Here is a 20532-nt window from a genome sequence, read left to right on the forward strand (position 1 = left end):
TTTCATGTGTCTGATTAATATTTTGGATGGGAACACTATATCCACATCTAGATGCTGTGAAAGGCTTTTCAGCTCACACTTGTAGCTTTCCCCTTCGTGCCCCCCGTGTCTTCAGTTCCCAGGCTTATCCTCACTTTTCCATTTGATGTACCTTTTCTCCATATTTAGTCAGCTAAGGCTGAGCGTGGCTTCCAGATACTCCAAAACGTTGTGTCATTCAGTAGAAAAGTTGTTCCTTGCAACATCTTCTGCCTGGCAGGAATTACTTTTCCCTATAGATTTCTAAAATGGGCAGTTTAGCTGGCCTAACAAGCAGTCCACTGAGTAAAGGAGTCAATAAATTCTGGGCTTATAAATCTGCTTCACAGTTTGTAGTCCTGAATTGTGTCCCACAGGTTTCTCTCTCTCCTAGAACTGGTCTCTGCAGGTGAACTGATAATTAGGATTGTTTGCTATCCCTAAAGGAGAGCAGACTGCTGCTGAGAACGTGGTGAGAAAATTCAGGCAATAAAATCCACATTGGTCTCTTAGTTGTTGTTAAACAATACTGGGCTGAAAAAGGTTGGTTCAACTGGCTGGAGCCAGTCCGAAGAAGGCTCCCTAAAATAGCATCCCGCTCTATTCTTATATGGGAACCATAGCAGTAAGTGAACGTTGTTTCTGGGAATCATATTGTTTGTGTCTTTGTCTCCTTCAGGGCAGTGATGATCTGCAAAGAGCACAACAGCATGCATGGTTGACACAGCAAACTTCCCTCTCCGCTTCAGAGCAAGCCAGAAGGTGATGTAAATGAACTTTAAGTTGCAGTCCAGGACCTCAAGCGACAGCTGCTCCGCAGCAAGGAGAAGCTTTAATTGACACTTCAGACTCTCAAGATAGGTAGTGGCAGGTATCTCAAACGACACTGCTGAGCAGACACAGAAACAGCAGCCTCCAGCTTGTCAGGTTTCTAAGCCAGTTGTAAGACAGAATCAGGAATAACACAAGGTAACTAAAAGCATCAGTGACTTCCTCTTGAACTTTAAATTTGAGACCGTTTGGAATATTTATGTTTCTTAAATATTGAATCTTCCCCAAAATACAGGAATGATTTTAACCTGCAATTCCAATATTTCTCATCATGCAATCTTGGAAAGTAGGATAAATAGCCTCAGTTTTGTGTAGCTTCAATTCTGCACCCCAAGAAAAATGCAAAAGGAGTTAAATTTGACTTGGAAATGGTGGCTATTAACTGTACTATAAGGGAGAAAACTTAGGGAGAAAAGTAGATTTTCTAATATGTTCCTGGATCCTTCTCATTGTTCCTGGTGCTGCACTTCTAAGATGTTCTTAAAACCTCTTTTCTCCAGCAAAGCCAGGAAAATGTTGCCTGTAGGACCTTCCAAGAACTGATCTCATTTCTACCTGAAAAGCGAATGAAGTACAACAGCCTTGCATGAACGTTATCAGCCACTCACCATGGCTTTCCTCCCTGGAAACTCCTCTGACTGCTCCAACTGCACCCACTCCGTGGGGCCCGTGAACATTTCAAAGGCCATTTTACTAGGTGTTATTCTAGGGGGGCTGATAGTTTTTGGGGTTTTGGGTAATATTCTCGTTATCCTCTCTGTAGCCTGCCACAGACATCTTCAGAGTGTTACCCACTACTATATAATTAACCTGGCTGTAGCCGATCTCCTCTTGACTTCCACTGTCCTGCCCTTCTCAGCTACTATGGAGATTTTGGGCTACTGGACTTTTGGAAGAATCTTCTGCAACATCTGGGCAGCTGTAGATGTCCTTTGCTGCACTGCTTCCATTATGAGCCTCTGTATCATCTCGATAGACAGATACATCGGGGTGAGCTACCCTCTGAGATACCCAAGTATAGTGACAGAGAAGAGAGGCCTCCTGGCATTACTGTGTGTTTGGGCATTGTCTCTGGTGATATCGATTGGGCCTCTTTTTGGCTGGAAGGAACCAGCACCAGAAGATGAGACCATCTGTCAAATCACCGAGGAGCCTGGCTACGTGTTGTTCTCTGCTCTAGGCTCCTTCTACCTCCCCCTGACTATTATCTTGGTGATGTATTGCCGAGTGTATGTAGTGGCCAAAAGGGAAAACAAAGGTCTGACTTCTGGTCTGAAGACAGAGAGATCTCGTTCTGAAGAAGTGACCCTCCGGATCCATCGTAAAAATGCTCCCGAAGGGAGCAGATCAGCATCCAACCCCAAGAGCAAGCACCATTTCTCAGTGCGTCTCCTCAAGTTCTCTAGGGAAAAGAAAGCTGCCAAGACCCTGGGAATAGTGGTGGGATGCTTCGTTCTCTGCTGGCTTCCATTTTTTGTAGTAATGCCTCTTGGTAAGTAAAGCAAAACCCTCTACCTTATCCAGCACCCTCCCTGGAGTGAGGGCTGTGTTTGCGCCTGTGTACAAAAATGCTGATCAGAAAAGCTCTGAGGGAATAATTTCCTATTGCAAAGCTGTCAAAATCAAAACATTCACCACCACAAAGCAGTGAATGTGAAAAATGAAAGTCTCAAATGAAACAAAACACCTGTGGTGATGATCAGCTTAAAATTCTGAAAATAATTGAAAGCATTTAGTACTCTTTTTCCAAACAGAAAATATTCTTTCAGAGCTAGGACTTATTTCTGACCAACTCTGCTATAGGAACAATATATTTAGATGTGTGTGTGTTTATAGCTAAGTTTGCAGCCAGTTCTTCTGGTGATATAAATATGTAAAAGGTCAAGATATAAATGCATTCAAGGTCAAAGTAGCTGTTCACAGACTTGGGGCCAGATCTCCTGGAGTGCTCAGCACCTAATATTTCCCACTATAAGGAAAAAAAATCAGCTTCCCATCAGGAAATTCACACTATGGGATACCATACTCCAAATGAAATTAATGTATTTTTTAATTTATTGTATGACCAGTCAGAAGACAGAAGTGAGGACCCTTCAAACTTATTTTATACTTCTCTGGCTTGCAACTATTGTGGAAACCCACTGTGCCCATTGGCCAAACACTAGCTTCAACCATCATGCTGAATATGAATATTTATTCACCAGTTGTAATTCTAAAGCAGAGGAAAGACAGGGATTTGTTCTGCTTTGCTATCACTGAAATATAAAGAAGTAATTAGAATTTTAATTAAACCTTGCTCAGTCACCTTTGATGCGATTTCAGGACTTAAAAGCAGAATACTAATTTCATACCTATATCTGAGCAAAAATGTATGTGGCTCATCACATTGAAGTTTGCTCTGAAACAGTTGTACTAAGTATTATTTTTTGAAACATGGAACCTTAAATCTGTGACTTGCTCAATTTCAGTAACTTTTCTTATGGAAAGGGCTTATGCTGTTCAAGAAAAATAAGACAAGACTGTGGGGAAGTTTTAGCTAGTAACAGAACAATGTGTACAATTAAGAAAAAGAAAAAGCAGCCTTACCTAAACATGAAAAGAAAGATTTGGGGATTTCTTTGTCTTTTTTTTTTTTTTAACCTTATAAAAAGCTGTTCTTTTTCAATTAACCTTTACTGGATTTACCAAGATTACCAGGTTGCTTCAGAAAAACCTGTTGCTAATATTGCCATGTGAAAAACCCCAAAACACAGAATCTTCTTCTGGTCAATATTGGGAAATGCTGGAGTAAGAGATGTAGAGGAGGAGCCCTGAAAGGCCTGGCTCGTGCTGTCCAGGATGTCAGCATGTTGGAATGCTGGTTGCCAAGATGTCTGAAACATACCCAAAAAGGGTTTGCGAGAACACATTAAACACACTCCTTTTCATCTGCAAATGTGGTTGTCCACACAGAGCTGTTGTTAATTAATTTGCTTTGGATTTAAGAAGAGTTCTGGACGCGAGAGTGGCTTTGCATCTTTCTTTGATCCCTTATAAGGAAACTTCCTTGAGGTTAGTTTCCCTATCTTCGTGGGGTTACTATGTTATTTTTAAAGCATATAATAAGTCTTTCAAAACCTATTTACTATTTTTGTTTAAAGACAAAAAATTATTAAGCAGACAAGCGACATGAAATATCTTCAAAAAAAAACCCAAACCAAAACAAAAACAAAAACCCAAGGAAACATCTTGAGGCAGACTGTCCCATCCAGAGAATATTGCATATGGCACTCCACTCCCGTACCAAGCAGAACATATTCCAAAAGTGTTCCATTGTCCACTAACCATTGTCAGATCTGTTCTGCAGACAGGTGAGGGTAGGCAGAGGGAGGAGAAGTGATCCTGCCAGGATCACACAGCAGATTAGTGGCAGAGATAAAGCTTTCCAGCTACCCAGAGCACTGTTGCTAAAGAGTTCGCAGAACAGATGGCCAAGAATTTTGTTGTGCAGAAGACCAGGTCTGCAGCTTTCTGGCTATGGGACAGACCTATAAATGTTCCCATCAGTTGCAGCTGGTCATTTCTGTCATTTGCAGGAGTTGTAGCCTTTTAGAAACATGCCCTCAATGAAAGTTGCCCATTTTTAAACCATGCTGCACAAATCACTTCAGGCAGCTGGCAGGTGTTTGTCACTATGCAGCAGAAGCTCCCAAAACATAAGTTTATTTTACTGTAATCTACAGCACCTTCAAGATTCCCACATCTATTAACATTAACTCTACCAGCTGAGAACTGAGGTAAAACAGGAAACACCAGGCTTGTTAAAAGTGTATAATAACTGGAAGTAGAATGTTTTAGGATGTAGATAGGGGAAGGACAAGGGTGATAGAAGAATATCAAGAGGGGGATAGCGGCATGACATCTGTATTGGTAGATGCTGCTGAATATAACTGGAGAAACAGTTTGGTTTGAGTATACCTACCGTAAGACAATATCTTAATTGAAATCAGCATGTGAAATTGCCAGTTGCAATCTATGTAAATGAAGTCTTTCTTACCTTCTTAGATGGATGGAATTTCATTCCAGACAAAGGGTCTGCACAAAGGCTTTCAGTCCAATAGCCCGATACACTTTCTTCTCACTTGACTGATGTTTGCGGAGTAAGCCAGGGAATGATAATCCTGTTGCATGAAGATAACTGAGGTTAAGATTTATTTTTCACTGGCTGACGGAGTTCAAACCCACCTTTCATAAAACTTCTGTAAAATAAAATTGTGTCAAAACAGCTGATTTCCCCAGGAAGAAGTCAGGTTTTCTTTTCTGAATGCACTTGTTCTCCCTCTTTAGAGCTGACCGGTGAATCCACTCTTAGTCTCAGAGCTTTCCTGTAAAAGCTTCTTTGAACTCAGCAGGTCTTCACAAATTATGTAGAAAAACCTTCCAAGTCATGGCTCAAGTATGTCCCACATAGATCTGCAGTCTTTGTAGTCCCCTAATTAAATCTCAGTTCCTCTCTAGATGCATAGCTTTCCTAGAGCAATGAGAGGGCCTTTTTCATGATAGTTTAGGTAAGGCTTATTCGACTGAAATGTGGGGTAAGAGGTAGCAATAGGCACCTAAACAGCAGTTTAAACAGTCAGCAAGAACTGTGAGGTCCTTTGCCTATGCCCATTATCCTCTGTATATGACATGCATTCTTACTGAGCTCAAGTTCTGTCTCTGGTCCACAGCAGTGGGAGAGTCTGATGGTGTAAAGTGCTTTTTATTCTGCAGACCTTCCTTTGAATTACTGTTACCCGAGAAAGCCTGTAGACCTATTGTTGAATTTGCTTTATTGGGGGAATTCTGCAAAGACTCTTCCTTTAAATATCATTGCCTAAGAGCAATCACATCCAATACTTTAGCCCTAGTATTAGGATGTAAAGAAAGACTAATGTCCATGTACATCCACAGCACTCTGCAATTGCTTCCCAAGCAGGAGATCTGCAGATCTGCCCACCGCACTGTCCTCATTCTACACCACCTTTCTATAAGGATGAGCTTACAAAGGATATATTCAACAGAAGAAAATGTTAATCTTCTGAATAGATTACTTGCCTGTTTAGGAGCTCTAAATACTTTCACTGGCTGCCACTTATTTAGCACAGGCTGATTTCTATGCCAAGCAGACTACGAGAGCATCCTACCCCATCCAGGTAGTTTATTATTTGCCCTTCAGAGAAGGTAGCTGGAAAAGGATGTTTCCCAGTCCACTATAGAGATATTGCTCTCACATATCATCTTCTCCACATGTTGCATCATTTTTTTATTCTCTTACTTCTCTTCTGAAGCTCTTAATCACCATATTTGCAACTGCTAGCCACTTATGAGTGACTTGCACTTCCCCATTTAATATCCTCTCATGTTAATTTACATGGCGAGAACAGCTTTAAAAGCTTTTTAGTGCTGATCTTCACACTTTGGTTGTCCTGTGCTTGACTCCTTTCTCAAAACAACTGCTCTAAAGCACTCCACTCAAATAGTGAGGAGGAGTGCAAGCCAGGTGTCATGAACAGCGGATTATGCCCCACTCCTTCACGTGAATGAGAACACACTGCTTTACTGAAGGGAAGATCTGTGATCTAGCTAGGAGGACTAGCAAGTGATAGAGCTATGTTTTTGTTTTCTACATTAGTGAAAAATCTTATCACCAAGTTTATTTTTTTCAAGCGAGCTATAAAGTGAAACCCTGCCTCTCTTCTCAAAGTTCTTTAAGATCTTCTTTGATATGTTGTTGAAGTTCTTTAAGATCTTGGGGGAAGGGGGAAACATCCTAAAGTAAGCAATATTGCTTTTCAAATTGGAGCAACTATATTCTCTTAGGTAGGGACTACTTGAAGTTGAACTGGAAGCCTGAGAATAGGCTCCTAGAAGAACTTGAATGTCAGGGAGCAGCAACAGCAAGGCTGTTCCAGGATGAAGGACAACCCAGGAGCAGAGGGTGACAACACAGGCAAGAGCCATGCCCTCCCCAAAAGCATGTCCTCACCATGTCTGAGCAGAAGCAGGCAGAGGTGGCATCTAGGACAGGTTCATCTGACAGTCCAGTGATCGCCAGACAAATGCAAAACAACAAAACAGATCCAGGAAACAACAAGCCTGAGCTTGTCTACATCACTCAAAGAGGGTTAAGGAGAAGAACCTGAGTTTACATGCAGCTCCTAAGGCAATGGCAGAGGGCTTGTGGATAGAGGCCACAGATGGGGCTCATCTAGGCAATTAAGGGTTGTTGGGCCCTGGCCCTCTGCAATAACAGCCTGTCACACAGCATGTTTCTTCCATTTCTGTTTTTTGTTTTCCTCTTGTGATTGCTAGAAAAGGATATAGACAGGTATAAATACTAAGAGCTAAGAATCCTGAAATTCAGTGTGTGCCTGTAGTGATGTAACCTCACCCTCAGCATCACCTTGGAAAGTGGTGCCAACTGAGAGAGCAGACCTTTTCCTGTAGCTGGAAGACACTTATGGTTGCTCTGGGAATTTTTCAGAAGGTTTATTTTCAACCACATAGACAGTGCTTGGAGGTTGTTTTGAGGTGAAACATGCACAGAACTGAAGGGAAAAAGAAAAAGGGCTGGGATATTACAGAAATGGTCTTAAGCTGGGATTGATGGTTCATCTTAACAAACCCTCAGAAGCAAACAAACTCACAGAGCTTTGTTTGTTGTCCACTTTCTGTAGCAAGCTAGCTTAAATCTACCTAGTTGTAAACACTGTGTTCAGAAGCAGAAAGAAAACCGGGAAAGTCTGAGCCAGGATGTCAAAGGATCAAAACCAATCCATACAACTAAACTGGGTAAGGGAGATGGAGGCTTTTAGCGTTTGTCAGTCATTCTCATGATGAAGAAAGCAGAAAAGAGGTTACACTGGAGTGTATTTATATTTATAGTAGAGTAGTAAATTAGTCTTGTGAGCTGACACAAACACTGTCAAGGGAATCCTCTAATCCTGTCTACGTGCCTGTCTATAGCTGGTTTCTAATTACTATTTTATGTTGGGTTTGTTTGGTTTGTTTTTTTTTTTAATGGAGTCAAAGAGAATGACTCTCTACTTTCGCTAGAGGTAAACCAGAAAAATAAAATGCATTTTTCTATCTCTACCATTGATGCAATATTTCAGGACATCACAAGGTGAGGAGTAGGAACATGCGCTGACATCTGGAGATAGGTGGATTTCTCTCAGTGTTTTCCTGTGAGGTTTGCATTTGTTGTATGTATCATCACTTGTTACATGTTTTAATAGGGTGGCTAATTTAACTATGGCACCTTGTTTGGGCTCCAGAGGCATGAGTTCATAACCAGTCCACTCAGTGGTGAATGGGAAGCTTAATTTTGGAAGTCAAAGCTGGCCAGACATGACAGAAAAGCTGCAGTTGTTTGTATTTTATCAGATGTAGAAATTCATTTATGTTAATCACACTGCTAAGGCATGATTGATCTGTCCTTCTCTATGTTGAAATGCTGGGACAACACAAAGCTCCCATTTTGTCTATTAGGATACAATATTTCCCAAAGGCTGTGCTTCAAGGACCCATCTGATTTTTGGTACCAGTGGAAACCATCAGGTATAGCTTTATGGCCTCTTGCTCTTTTCAAGATCATCTGAGTCTCGATTCAATGTGTTCTCCTGCCAGAACATGTTCAGATCAACTCCCATCATTTCTGGATAAGTCATCCTGTGTCCTGCCCACTTACCGTCAAAGTAGCTGGGCTTCAGACCATGCTCCTCTGTCATCTTGAAGCAGAATATGACAGACTCAGATCGGGGCAGGAAAGCCAGGGGCTCTGCCTCACCCATATCTTATCACAGCAGGAGTTCAGATGCCTGCTACTGTCTTGAAGCTTATACCCTGCAATTCACCCTGTTCCCTGTCTATCGACTCCTCCAGACAGCGGCGTGTTAATGAGCACAATCTGGGAACACCATTTCATAGTAACAAACAGGCTCCAACTGGTGTGAGATTCTGAGAGCATTTAAAATATGGTTTTTAGGGTCTTTTGGGGGCACAGACAGGCAGTGCTTGTGATTCATCCATCCCTCATAGTTTAAGCAGCAGCATAATGGGAAGTGCCACAGTATGAGATTCAGCATTGAGCTGGGAACCCTCAGCAACCCGTTAACTGTAGGTGCTGAATAGAAAGTCATCAATTTACTGCAGAATTGAGACAATTTTGATTGATGATACTTAAGCAAGGGGTAGTATTGTGTTATCCTGTGAAGGCAGTGCTAAAGAGAAGGTGTTTACATGATGGGACAGTAAGTTTGCTGATGAGGAAAATAACAAAGAGAAAGTGGAAGTTTTCCCGGGGAGCAGAACTGTGTAGAATTGCACCAGCCTTCCAGGGAATCACTATCCTGGCACTTCCACATACAGAAGGTAAATACTTTAACTCCTTCTCATGAACAATCTCTTTTTTTTCTTTAGAATTGGATAGATGGTCTCATAGTAGTAAATACAAGCATAGGATCATTCTGTCCCTCCTACCCCATTACTTGGAGGGCAGACAGTAAGGCAAGCAGCCCATGCGCTCCCTCGACATCATCATGGCGGGGTTGTCCAGATATTCAGAGAAACAAGGATCTGACTCCCCTTTTCTTTTTGTTGTTCAGCTGGTGATAATATAATAAAATAAAATGAATAAAAGCTATGACAACCTAATGCTCAACATAGTTTTCATATCAGAAAATGCTGAACTCCAGCCATGGAGGAAATACTCAGAGCTAGATTCCCCACATTAGTATTTCAGTGTGTTTCCTCAGTAACAAAAAGAAAAAAAATAAAGGGAAAAAAAAAAAAAAAAAACCAACCCAAAACCAACAGAATAAAGCCCCTGCTCAATCTCTGGAGCACAGGTCAGGGAGAAGAAGGGTGTTTACACTCAAATCGTGAAGCACAAGTGGGTGTGGGTTTGTTAAGCCATTGAATGGGGAGAAAATAAGCCATGGAGATAAACAGCCAAGATATTTTCTTGGCAAGGTTGGTTTTTTTTTGCTAATCACAAGGGGCATTTTTCATAAACACAGGCTGGAGAGACTTTGTTGGTCTAGGTTGATAACTCAGCTACACTAAAGCCAATGGCAAAGATCCCACTGGCATCCCTGTGGTCAACATTTCTCCACTGTTACCGAGTCCTGAAATGTTGTGTCCCACTGACTCATAACACAGCACAGCAGCAGAAGGAGTTGGCAATATTAATAGCCATTTCCACTGAAAACAAGAGAGAGAAAGCAGAGTCCGTTGTGCTGTTTTGTGATTCACTTCCATGGCTCTAGTGCATGCAATACCTGTCAGAAAAGGCTTGTCTTTGTCTTAAAAATGTTCCTGCTTTGTGTAGTCACCAATTTCAAGTCCCTGGAGTAAATGAACTGAAAATGTAATTTTTCACATGCTTTCAAACGTCATGGCGCAATTCAGGATTTGTTAGTGATTGAAAGGCAATGAGTGATTCTCCCATTTGCCACCCAGCAAACGTCAGAATTTGTCTTCAATTTAGAAATGTAAGGGAGAGATACTCAGCTTTTGTTGAAGAATACAATTCCAGTATTGCTAACCCCAAGGATTCCAAAATCACGACTGCATAGTGACAAACTCGTGAGACAGGCTGAGATAGACTCATCTTTTCAAACTATCTAAACCACACACTTGGGTTTTTTTTAATTTTTAAAGGAAAACTTAGATTTTGTTGTAAGTGCATGACTCTGAGAGTGAGGGCTTTGGGATGAATATCAAATATCTTAAAAATGTGAGCAACGAAGTCCAGAATCATTCCACTGCAGTAACAGCATGGGAGCTGGAATTTCAACGACAATGCAATTGATTTGTAAAACAATGTGATTATTTGGGTTTACATGGGTAACAAAACCTCAGTTTACCTTCCCATGGTTTTTTATCGGCTTTCTAAATCTGCAGCTGCCCACACTGAATCTGGAAATAGTTGCTTGCTGAGATGTTTGCTCTTTGCCAGAAATATCATCCATCGTAAGCGGGTACAATATGAAACAGAGCATAAATTAGGTCTGAAAAAATCCAAATAATCAGAGCACTGTTCCCAGACTGACCCATTCCTGCTGCCTGTCCTTTCCACCTCTCACCTGTGTCCAAACACCCACACCCTCCTGAGGCCCCAGAGATCTGAATTCAGGCCCTTGTGAGGAAAAACGAACTCTCACTCCTCCTTCTATGTGTCAGGGATATCTAGGCACAAAGTCACTCCCATTTTCTCCGTGAATCATCGACAATATTCCAGGTCCTGGGACAGGCACAGCTGTAAATGTGCAAGACTTGCCAGATGTAGGCTTTTATCCTTCCTCGAGCCTATGAACTGCTGTTCTGCATTTGGTGTGTTACTTTGATTGTACAAAACCCAGAAGCGTTTTCTACTGCTCAAGGGTCCTTTGATCCCATTTTTTGTTCCCACAGAAAATACTTTCCGTAAGGGAGCATCAGGGTGAGACGTGCTGGGAGAGCATATATGCACAGAGTGCAGCTGTTGCATGTCTGCAGCAATACATATATATATATAGATAGATAAATCTATTTTCCAGAGGGTGGTTTGTGTTTTGACCCGAGATGCAGTGTAGAACACCAGTCTTATGGAGTAAAGTTCAGTGCTAACACTGAGCTTGGGAACACAAGATGTAACACATTTATCAATGTTTGTAGAGTAGACTGCCTTACGAGAGACCTAGGGTGCCCCTGGTACAGAGTTAATCTGTGTGGGGACATCAGTGCTCCTCTGTGCCTCATCCTCTGGGTCTGGAGTAGCTGATGCCCTCTAGCTCAACCCTTTAGGGCAGATCCCAGGACCTGAGTTTTAAGCTTTGCCTCCCTGTAAACCAGACCACTGTCCCTGTTTCCAGTTTTCTGTGGGTACAGAGGCGTATGCCCTATGGGTCAGAGGCAGGAGGTGCTGGGATTTTCGTCTGACTTCTGTGCAAGGTTTAAACTGGGTACTTCTGACTCCCTAGGACACTTTAAGCCCTGATCATGTACCCCTAAAATACAGTTTGGTTCTCCGCTCACAAGGTGCACAGGCGCTGCTGGTGTCTCCCGAGTGGAGTCTGCAGCTGCTGAATTGTGGGTGCTGCAGGCAGCTACTCACTCCACGCTCTGAATACACGGGCACGACTGCTTTGTAGGTTATTGCTGGTCTCTCACCACGTGTGGGTACAGCCTGATCTCACCCACGCACCAGTGCAGCTGTACAGCCCTGCCTGCCTTTTCCTGTGCTCCGACTCAGGCACCGGATTTGTGACATACAACATAAAAAGGGAAAAAAGGAGCAAACCTAAACCGAGCTGCAAGATTTAGTAGCAGAGATGGATTTTAACATGGCTATAGGTCCATGGGTCACAAAAATGTATGGGATCTCATTCCCGTGGTTCTGGCAGAGACGATACAGAGTAAACAACGCAATTTCTGTAGTCTGGCAGCTTCTATATCCCTTTGATGTCCGTCAGTGAAACAACGCACGACATCAGTACTGGTTTTTAAACAACCTATAATCAAGCAGCTCTAACTTCTGACAAATGACAAAGTCAAATTACATCTTTGTGACTGAATTGGCACTTACTCACCATGAGGTACATGGAAAACCTATCTCTCAGATCTGAAGAAACTTCCAGTTGACAAACAGGAAAACAAATGATCAGGGGAGGGAATTCAGTCCTGACATTTTCAGGAGTGAGTGGTAAAATATGTAATGGCAAAGGATCTCAGGAGGCTAATAGTATATTTTATTTTATTTAATTTTCATATACCAAGCAATTGAATTGTGCTACTGACACTCGAGTGTCCTCAACCTTTTGAAAACAAAGCAGGATTTCAAGCATTATTTAGTCAATCTACAATTCAAAGGCATTAAAAGACCTGTTGAAGTTTTCTTTACTGTTCCTCCAGCACAGACTGCAGGGACACAATCCAAGATGAAGCCTCTAAACTGTAATTAGTTTTGCCACTATCTGCCATTTTATTCCTGACAGTGTACCAGGGAAGATATTAAGGCATGTGAATAGGATAGAGAATTAGTTTTAAGACAGAAAAGTTTTCACTTCTCAACTGCTGCTCACTATCCAGCTCTATTAGAGGATACCTGGATGGCAGCACTTTATTAATCTATGATTACACCTTGCCTAGAACGAGAGAATTGGAAAAGCTTGCTCTGGAGAGTTAGGTGCTATAATAATTCTGGTTTCTCAGTCCTGGCTGCTAGTAGGAGAATGTCCAGACCCGAGCTGACACTAACTGGCAGCTACCAAGTGGTCAAGGCTCGAATGGACGTGGCCTCTGAACCGCTCACCCCAGTCCCACCCGGTTTCTCCGTACGGCCTCGCTGCTACGTGGGAAACAGTCGGTCTTGTACTGTCTACCTTAAAGAAGAGAGTATTCACCACTCCGTTGTTTAATCTCACGGTTAATTACGGTCATTGTTTTAAAAACCCCACAAAGCCTATATTTTATTTCTACTTTGAACTCCGCTGACCTGAGCTGCCAGGCGCTGACCATTTCGATGTCTCAGCACGCTGAATAAAACACTTTATCACCAGCCTTAGCAGCACTGGTTGAAAACGACTCCTGCTTACTACCAGATACATCAACCACTGATATTAATCGTGACAGCAACATCACTGAATATTAAAGGCCTGGAAGAAAATAATACATTCTTAGTATTCTGTGGGGAGGAACACAATTCCTCAAGGACTTGGAGAATGTGATGTTTTTCCCCTTTAGCCAGATACTCAGGTAGTCATGAGAGAAGATCAGGGAAAGCTTCTGAACTACAGAGGTAACCAGATGTCTGCAATAGAAGGGCAGTGCTTTCTGTGGCCCTTTGAATAGGACATCATGCTTCTGTAGAAGTTAATGCTGACATGTCAATAGTTTCCCAGAGTAGTCCTGCAACATGAAGAAAGATTTTGCTCATTAGACAGAGAAGCTGCAGGAGGTGAAATATTTTTTTGCACCTTACACAATAATTCAGCAGCTCAAGGTTTAGACTTGTTGATCTTGATTTATATTGCTCTGGAAGTTGAATAAGCTTTCAGCATAAGTAAGAAGAGGGTCCAAATTATTTCTACTTTGATTTTACATCTAGATCTGTTACATATTGGGTCCATTGACTATCAATTCCACCCTCAACCCTTTCAAGATGGTACTGACAATATTTCTTCCTACTGACAGTTGTACTGTTTCATTCACAGGACAACACACAGTTATAACGAAGCCTGGAGACTTCAGCTGGTCTAAACTTATGAAATATCAATGACTGGCACAACCAAATGCACAGCAAAGCAAAGCTGGTGTCCTAAAGCCCAAGTTGTATCCACCGCTCGAAAGAAAGTGTTAAAGACAGCGTGTGATGGGGTCTACAGATAGCAAAGTTTGGATCCTGTTAAAGCTACTTCATTTTCTTCTTACTGTGTGTTGTTCCAAGGCAACAAGTCTCTACACTGATGAACAAAAAAGGTTACATTAATAAATTAACATGCAGATCCCCACCCCCCCAAAAAAAAAAAAAACAAAAAAAAATCAAGAGACAGACTCTGACACTGGCTATTTTCTATTTTTAACAGGCTTTGGCAAGGCACTAGCATTCCATTTAGAGACAGAAGTTGCAGCAAACAGGAATTGTTATTGTTTACCCATTTTTACACTCAGCCTCACACAGCTGATTCCCTAAACTGAGATTTGTTTCACCTTTTGTCTTAACACAAAATGAGAAAGCGGTAGATATGCTGCAATTAAATGAGGAAATAAAGAAAAAATTGAGCATGATTTGGGCATTTAGAAGCTTTTCTTTATTTTTCATCTACTGATGACTTCAGCCAGAAAGTTCTTTGAGAACGTTATTTAGTTGTTTTCCACTAAAGGAAAGCAGCATTAATTTGCTGAGAAAAATTCTAGGTCGTGGATACGCCTGCTTAACTGCAAAACAGCATTTGCTTTCTTTAGCATGACATTTTTGGTCTTAAAAACGGGTTGATATTGAAACGAATAGTGAAACTGTTCCACCTGGGTATCTTGGAGCAACACAGAAGAAATCACGGGGGCAGCGAGCCTCGTGCTCGATGCCCAGGTTGTAGCTGGGGTTGGAATCAGAGGTTCAGCTGCTCCGATACAAAGTGCGAGCTCCTGGGGCACGTTCTGCACCGCCTTTGGGTCTTCTGACCCGCTCTCCCTCCTCTGCTGCTCCACCAGAGAGCCGGGGGCTCCGGGGAGCTCTGCCGGGTCAGAGATAACGGGAAGATTTCTCACCCTGCCACATCTCCGAGTTCTTCCCTGACAGCAGCGGGTCCTCTGGGCCCATCCGCCCCTCTCAGAGGGCAGGAGCTGGTGCCAGGGCAAGGAGATGCTGCTTCGCCTTTCACAGCAGAGACCATGTTCAGCAGAACGAGCAGGTCATTAATCACACTGCACTATTTGTGTCTCTGGTTCAGGCAATATTTTGATACGTTCTCACAGAGGCAAAAAACACCCTGAGAATTCCTCCCTGGCTTTTGCCGCTTGAAAGCATTTGCTGCACTTGCTGTAGCTTTGTTTGTCAAAGACAGGAAGAAAAAGATTCAAATTGAAGTTCAGCAGCTCTCAGAATTAAATTAGAAGACCTTTTGACTGCATTATTAGCTTTTCCTAAGTCAGGGGAGGTCCAACCAACAAACAGATCAATCACTGTAGAGCTTAGGAGCTGCTTACAGACGTAAACTGCAGAGGATGACAAATGTATCAATGCCTAAACCTTCCACAGTATTTCTTTCAACGTGCACATGCTTATGATTTTTCCAGGGGGAAGAAGGAAGACAAGCATTGTCAGTGCTACAAGTTCTGTTTACTATAAACTTGACTAGAATGTCCAAAAGAAGCCAATTATGTTTTCTGGGAAATTATTTTTCTTCCTGTGCCCAAACTAATTACTGACACTGGTATAATAGAACCACTTTTTTTTTTTTTCTTCTTCTTCTTCCTTTCTTCTAAGGCAAGAAACAGCCTTTCCCACTGACAACATATGGCAAACACATTTCTCTTTTCCTGGTTCTAGAATAATTTTGCAAAATTGGTCTTAGAAGTGCTGTTATCACTTATTCCCACCCCAGCATCACACAGAATTTAGTCTTCTGGTTCATTCACATTCAGACAATATTGTTTTTATTTCTAAGCCAAAAGAAGTACCAAATAAGAGAATTACAGGATCTTGTTACAATGGCCACTTTCCAGTATCATTCAAGAAAAGCAACAAATTTCTAAACAATTCTCCATAAGCAGCAGTGTTGACTCTTTGATATCTTAAATGTTTCTGTAGTTTTATAATAACATCTCTCTGTGAGTAAATCTCTTAAGCATTTACCAACATCCTATTCAAATCATTTAAAGTGAAAAACTTGCTTATACAAGCAGTAAGGAGCTCAGGTTGTAGTTAAATGAAAAAACAAAGGATTGGCATTAGGAAAAATGTTCCCAAGATTTAAAATCAACAGATAATTCATAATTAAATCCTATGTTATCATATATCATAATCTATTTTTTAAAAAGGATATTAGTAATGCTATTTAATTTTCAATTCACATGGTCACTTGTAGTTAGCTGTTGTTGTGCCAAGACAATGAGGACTAACGAATGCACAATTTATGGCTGTCACTGATATGCTGAATAAACTTTGTCAAAAGATTTAATTTTTTTTTAATATTATCCTGCCTCCTATAGAATAAAAAGTCACATAGTATTTTCCTTATGAAGGAGTCATCTAAATTCTAGCTGTCTGAATCTTCTCTGGGAGGTAACCTTGCAAATGTATATATCAGTATCTATATCATGGCTGCCCACGAGACCCCCTCCAGTGTTCACTGGCGTAAGAAGAAACCTTACCTTTAACTTCTCTGAATTTTAGGTGCATTCTATGAGACAGAAAAATATGGTTAGTTAGATTTTTTTAAAAGTTTTTAAGGGAAGATGAGTACCCAATACTTTATAATTTTTAAGACTGAACAGCTGGAATGCAGTCAGCTCAGTAATCCTAATTTTCCCTTACTCTGACTTCTGAAGTGATGCCATTTTCTTGCCATTTGAAACCTCTTTTGATGACCTCTGAGATGTGACTGTTATTTGGCTGACTAATCTTGAGTTAGAAGTCCCAGAGGAAGCAATTTGCCTCTGTCACTTGATTCTCTGCCTGTAAATGGGAATACAATGCTTGTATAATAAAATAGATGTCTTGAATTGATCTCTGATAGAACATCCATGTAATTATACAGCACCATACCATCTGAAAGACTTGTTCCTACAGGAATTGGGCTTCAAGTCATAACTTTTTCAAGACAGAACAGAATTTTATTTACTTTTTCCAGTGTTTAAGTTTCTTTGGTTACCTGCAATTTTTTACTGCCTCTGCCTTAACACTCTGTGTATTTTCCATTTTAGGTTCTTTCTTTCCTGCAATCAAACCCCCGGACACACTTTTTAAAATAACATTTTGGCTTGGATATTTAAACAGCTGCATCAACCCCATAATCTATCCGTGCTCAAGTCAAGAGTTTAAGAAAGCATTCCAAAACGTCCTGAGAGCGCAGTGCCTCCCAAGGAAGCAAGCAGCAAAGAAACAATCTCCAAGTTTCAATCTCAACCATCCCACGAGCCAAAGCATGGAGAGTGGCAAAGGTGTGGTCCGTATCCCCGTCAGCTCAGGAGAAACCTTCTACAGGATTTCCAGGTCGGATGGAGTCTGTGAATGGAAGATATTCTCGGCCGTGCAAAGCACGCCTGCAAAAAATCCAGTTTCTAAAGACTGTACTGCTGCCAAAGTCAAAAGTAAAGGTTTCCTCCAGGAATGCTGCTGTGCAGGTGCTTCAGGGAATCTCGTCCATGAAAACTGTAAAGTGCCAACCATTAAAATACACACCATCTCCCTCAGTGAAAACGGGGAGGATGTCTAAAGGACTGAATGTGCCTAGCAGCATAGGCTGGCAAACTCACGGCTCTGCTGATGGGATGTTGCTCTTTTTATTGGGAAGTAGAAGTAGATGCTACAACAGTTGAAAAGATCCAGGTGAAGCAAATAGCATACTGTAAAACAGGGCCAAAGCTTTTGAGGAGTGATGTCTTTGAGTGCTGGTAGCCTGAACGAAGCCCCTTAAAGACAGTCAATGTCTTCAGTGGATGGTGAGCACCCTACGGTCTTCCAAGAGATTGGCCTCTGCAAGGGATTTGCCTGACATTTAAAGGCTTTATTTTTCACTGTGTTCCCCTGTTTCAAAGTCCCTACTGCTCCGAGTTCGGTGCAATGGGAGAGAAAGAGCAAACTACAAAGACCCCACGCCGATCTCAGCATGGATACTTTCAAACAGCTCCACATTTAGAGCCATTTTGTGGTTCTGCCCCCCAGAAAAGCTAATCATCGATTCAACAGCCAGGAGAGCTGAGGTTGGGAGGCTCGGGTCTTGGGACAGTGTTTACAGATCTCTGCTCACTTTTCATTAAGGGACTGTGGACAATAATGTTTTTCTACCACGTCTTGCCTCTTTGATTCATGTTCAGGTCCTGGCTTGATGAAGTCCTCCATACCTTGTTGAAGAGAACAGGTAGCTCTTTGGATTTGCATCTTCGGCTGGACAGCCTCATTGCTCCTCTTTCCTGGGCTGCTCCAGGTGGGGAATTGGTCTTCTGCCCTGCCCACAAGGCCACTTGTCCTCCACCTCTCTGGAAAGGCAGTCACTTCAGCTCCCAGGGCATTGCAAAAACACACCCTTGGCTCTTGCCCTGCTTGGAGTCACTCTAAGTTTCCTTTTGTGCTGTGCATTTTGGTAAACTCTATCGCCAAGGGAAACTTGATCCAAGTGGCTGCAATCCACCTAGCTTCAGAGACCAGCTGAAACTTTTCTCTTTTTGTACAATCAACCTCCCAAATCTCCAAACAAAGTCAAATGAAAATTTGCATGTATCCTAGGTTTGTTTGGGAGGTCTCTGCGTTTTGATGTGGGTTTAATAAAATTCAAAACTAGGCAAGTCATCAGAAAATAAGGCTCAAAGAGATCAATTCCATTCGTCCATTTGTTTTCCTTATTCTGAGTCCAGCAGGGACCTGCTTAAAGACTCAATAATTCCTTGCTCAGGTGCTTGCTAGTCAGATCAGTGCCACAGTCACTGGAAAAGCTTCAGGCATTTTGCTGTCTCCCTGCCCAGTGTTATGCTACATTCCTTTTCTGACTCCTTCAATACCAAATGCTCTAAGCTCTCTATGAGATCCTGGGTACCCTGGAGTCAGGAACTTTACCCTCGTTCTGAGCAGTGGGAGTTAAGCACGTTAAATGACTTAAGGACCTACACCCCCATGAGAAAGGGCCATCCGTTGGGAATTTGGGAGAAAAGCATTTGGAAGCATGTTATATTTTAATATAGCTAATCCAAATAAATAAATAAATGAGCTGTTCGGCATCTGGAAGAAATAGTGGGAGGAATTCTCTGTACAATATTAGAAATAAGCAGCTCTTGACATAACTCCTTCTGGGCCTGCCAAGTAAGAATTCAGCTTCTTGAAACAGCACATGAGACTTTATTCATGTCTCAATGTCATCTCCTGTGCTGAATATCTACTGGCTTGAAAAGGGAAAGGATTTAAGATAAGGTTAGCTTTTACAGGATAGAGCCTTGAAAGGACACCTTGATATTATTGATGAAGAATCATTGTTTACTCATCTCTCATTCAGTATTAAGTCCTCAGTGTCTAGAGAATGTCAATCTTCAGAGTCTTTTATTTATGCATGAATGAGATTTCTTTCCTACTGCAAACACATATTTGCAGCTAGAACATTATTGGACAATTTGCAGAAGTAAAATCTGATCCTTGAAGTTTGTGTAATTCTGTTGCTTTGCACAGTCCTGGAAGCAGAAAGCAACCTCAGTGTGTAAATGCACTTTACATCTATACATGGCCAGGATGCTAATCAAGCATTGCCACTCTAAATAAACATTGAGCTCAAAGCGAAAGAAGAGAATGGATGGATCTAAGCCTGTGCTTTGTGTAGACAATTCACAGAGGCAGAACAAACCAGCTAATTTCCCCCCTTCATTTTGTCTTGTTCTCGGTGCATTAAAATGATCGTGTAATATCAGTACACCTAGGAATCTTGCAGGATCAAAATTTAAATCTGTAGAAGTAAGAGTCATGTCTTTGGGCATATTCACTAGCATTTACTCAGACAACACCAGCCTGATGGAGCTATGTTAGAAAACAAGAAAAGTTTAAAAGGCCTGGTAAAGCTGGCATCTTTTTTCTGATGTAATAACCAAGAACAATTAAAGTTTCATGTGTGCTGGTAGATCTTTCTTGAAGCACTTGCTGCCTCAGATATATGTATTATAGGTGTTTTCAGGTGCTAACATGTCACATCAAACAGAGGGCTTGATTCTTACAGCCTTCAAACAAATGAGTATGCAATTATAGGGAAAATGAAGCTAACAGTTCCCAACTCAGCCTGCAGTGCTCCTGAATTCGCTGCCAAGACACTTGAATTTGGAAGCACAGCGTTTTCCAGACCATTATGTTTTTGTTGTGTTTGGTGGGTCAGTGAATGGCACTGTCTACCTCTTCTGATACTTGGAAAACAAAATATCTAGCTTAGCTGATTAGCTGAAGCAAATAGTTATTTGTTCTCCCACGTCAATGCTGCATAAAAAAGA

General features: G+C 41.6%; 1 protein-coding gene across 1 annotated transcript; it reads left to right on the forward strand.

Moving 5' to 3' along the window:
- The first annotated feature begins 1122 nt into the window (after positions 1-1122).
- ADRA1A (adrenoceptor alpha 1A) lies at positions 1123-18650 on the forward strand. The gene is made up of 2 exons (XM_032989987.2): positions 1123-2341; positions 17278-18650. Exons 1-2 carry the CDS (start codon positions 1459-1461, stop codon positions 17787-17789), a joined length of 1395 nt encoding a protein of 464 aa, XP_032845878.1. The 5' UTR covers positions 1123-1458; the 3' UTR covers positions 17790-18650.
- The last annotated feature ends 1882 nt before the right edge of the window (positions 18651-20532 follow it).

This window comes from Tyto alba, unplaced genomic scaffold, assembly GCF_018691265.1.
Source record: "Tyto alba isolate M040663 unplaced genomic scaffold, T.alba_DEE_v4.0 Super-Scaffold_34, whole genome shotgun sequence".
Lineage (NCBI taxonomy): Eukaryota > Metazoa > Chordata > Aves > Strigiformes > Tytonidae > Tyto > Tyto alba.

Excerpts from the sequence above, each read along its gene's own strand:
- ADRA1A (XM_032989987.2), top strand. The coding sequence starts at position 1,459 with ATGGCTTTCCTCCCTGGAAACTCCTCTGACTGCTCCAACTGCACCCAC. Across the intron at positions 2,342-17,277 it reads TTTTGTAGTAATGCCTCTTG|GTTCTTTCTTTCCTGCAATC; the intron begins GTAAGTAAAGCA and ends TTTCCATTTTAG.